Raw genomic sequence first — 2536 nt, forward strand, 5'->3', positions numbered from 1 at the left:
GTTGGAATTTAGTAAAGAAGTTTGTGTCCGCCCATTCAGGAATGCCAAGTTCGTATCGATGCATGTTTTTGAATGCCAACATTCTTGTCTTTCATGTTTTCAACAACACTTTCAATTTTTACTCCACTATCGATTCCATTAAACTTGATATTTTTAAACGAAGGAAATGAATATGAATGAAATTACACTTACCTCTACTTTAAGTTGAAGTTTGGCAAATGGTAGTTTAACAAAATGTACGCATCACTTTTGCCAATCCAGGGTAAGGTTGCATCAATTGTGAATCTGAACCTTCCGAATCATCTAAATTATTATATTTTACGGTCGTAGAGACTATAAAATTAAAAAAAATATTGCACCCGATTTATTTTCTTGCTACGTTTTACAACAATGAAGTAAATATATAACACAGGAAAAGCCGCCTTGGGGGTGAACTGAAGAACCACAGTACAATGGAAACGACGTTTTGGGACCAAAAATCTCATGCGCGTACTCTTCTATTATAGTGGCTCTAGGGTAGACAATATCTACCCGCGGCCTCTAAGATAAGGGATTTCAAAAATGCATCTCAGGTCCACTGAAAAAAGTAGATGCAAAGTCGGCAAAATTACATCATAGGGGACACATCGGAAGAGCCGTTATTGGAAGTCAGCGTGGGTAAAGTGTACCAGTACTACGTCTTTTAAACTGTGGCACAACCCAAATATCGAAAAATGCCAGACCATGGTCAAGAAAAAGCCACGCCATCTATGGGTGACAGAGTACAATAGTTGAACTTCCTTCTCAATGGTCAATCTCTACTCGGCTGAACTCTCAAGGTCGGGCTTGTTTTCATTGTTGGGGCTAGTGTCGTCGAGGTCTTCGTCCACGTAGACTGGTCTGATTTTCATTCTCATCATGGGTCAGGCACAAGTGAAGGTAATCTTCCTCACCCGCCCCTAACACGACATACCCGCCCAGCGTGTAACTCATCTCTTTCAGCCTCTTCCATTGGGTCTGGGATTGGGTGCCGTGGCTTTTGTGGCGGCCTTAGCCGGTTGGTATTGGTCCAAGAACCGCCGCCATCCCATTACCCTGCTCGACCCCACCCGGAAATACGCCCTCAAGCTCATTGACAAGAAGGTCTTGTCCCATGACACAAGGCGATTCCGGTTTGCCCTCCCTTCAGAGAAGCACATTTTGGGCCTACCCGTGGGTCAACACATCTTCTTGTCTGCCCGCGTGGACGGCCAGCTGGTGGTCCGCCCCTACACACCCACCTCTAGTGATCATGATCTTGGTTTCATGGATTTGGTGGTCAAGGTATAATCGAATCAGAAATCCGGTTCAAAAGCTCCGATGATATGGAGCTGTCCGTCCGCCCTGTCCGTACACAGTTACACAGTGTGCTTTAAAGAGGTCTCGTTTGAATAGGTTTACTTCAAGAACGTGCATCCCAAGTTCCCGGATGGCGGCAAGATGTCCCAATACTTGGACAACATGCCCATTGGCAGTTCGATTGACGTGCGAGGCCCAAGTGGTTTGCTCATCTACCGCGGACACGGGACTTTTGATATCAAAGCTGACAAGAAGGCCACACCCGTGACCCGGAACTACGCCAAAGTGTCCATGATCGCCGGTAAGGAGGCTAGTTGGTACAGTACTATATTGATTGCGATTGCGATTGCCAGTGGCTCATGGATTTGGCCTTTCAGGCGGGACGGGCATCACGCCCATGTTGCAACTGATCACGGAAATCCTGGACCAGCCCAATGACTCCACTCAGCTTCGATTGCTTTTCGCCAATCAAACCGAGGACGATATTCTGGTGCGTGAGGAGCTCGAGCAACTCCAGGCGGATCATCCCAATCAATTCAAGCTTTGGTACACGGTCGACCGACCCACAGAAGGTGATAATCTCAAATGATAGTTATCGTGCATGTGTTATGAAGATGCCGCCGGGTCCATGGTTGATTCTTGGTCCCCATGTTTCAGGCTGGAAATACAGCTCGGGCTTCATCAGTGATGACATGGTCCGCGAGCATTTGTTCCCGGCCAATGAGGACACCTTGGCCGTGATGTGCGGTCCTCCACCCATGATCAACTTCGCCTGTATTCCGAATCTGGAGAAGGCCGGTTACGTTGAGGCCAATCGTTTCGCTTACTAGATTATGGAAGTCAAAACTATATAAACAAATGTCCCAGACATTGACAAAGAAAGCTTTTAGACCGATTTAAAAAATTGAAAATAGTGTTCCCAGATTTTTAACCTCTTCATCGTCGCTCAATATGGAGTTGATTATCTGTCGATGTAGACACTTTCTCTCGACGATTCCATCGTGATTTTATGATATCCTATCTTAGGAAAATGTGAAAGAGTAAAGTCTCATTTGGGTTGACGAAACTCTTCAGAACATGCCAAACTGCTGCATCATTCAATGACTAACCCAATGCCTCTGGTCTGGGAGGTTCTGGATCGGCATCTGAAACTGTAAATAGATCTCCTATTTCGGAACATATCATATTTGATGGATACAAAGGCGACTTGTCCTTGTTT

The 2536-nt window shown here is 45.7% G+C and overlaps 1 protein-coding gene across 2 annotated transcripts in view; it reads left to right on the plus strand.

Moving 5' to 3' along the window:
• LOC131877351 (NADH-cytochrome b5 reductase 3-like) overlaps nucleotides 1–2228 on the plus strand; it is a 4221-nt gene extending 1993 nt beyond the window's left edge. The window contains exons 1-5 of one of the 2 annotated variants that reach the window (XM_059222981.1): nucleotides 630–918; nucleotides 982–1302; nucleotides 1414–1618; nucleotides 1695–1889; nucleotides 1975–2228. In XM_059222981.1, coding sequence (XP_059078964.1) covers nucleotides 898–918; nucleotides 982–1302; nucleotides 1414–1618; nucleotides 1695–1889; nucleotides 1975–2147 — 915 coding nt within the window. In that variant the 5' untranslated portion in view covers nucleotides 630–897 and the 3' untranslated portion in view covers nucleotides 2148–2228. Of the gene's footprint in view, nucleotides 1–629; nucleotides 919–981; nucleotides 1303–1413; nucleotides 1619–1694; nucleotides 1890–1974 lie in introns of those variants that run through there. The other variant, XM_059222982.1, reaches the window with a different exon arrangement.
• The last annotated feature ends 308 nt before the right edge of the window (nucleotides 2229–2536 follow it).

The sequence above is a fragment of the Tigriopus californicus genome, chromosome 3, assembly GCF_007210705.1.
Source record: "Tigriopus californicus strain San Diego chromosome 3, Tcal_SD_v2.1, whole genome shotgun sequence".
In the NCBI taxonomy this organism is placed as follows: domain Eukaryota; kingdom Metazoa; phylum Arthropoda; class Copepoda; order Harpacticoida; family Harpacticidae; genus Tigriopus; species Tigriopus californicus.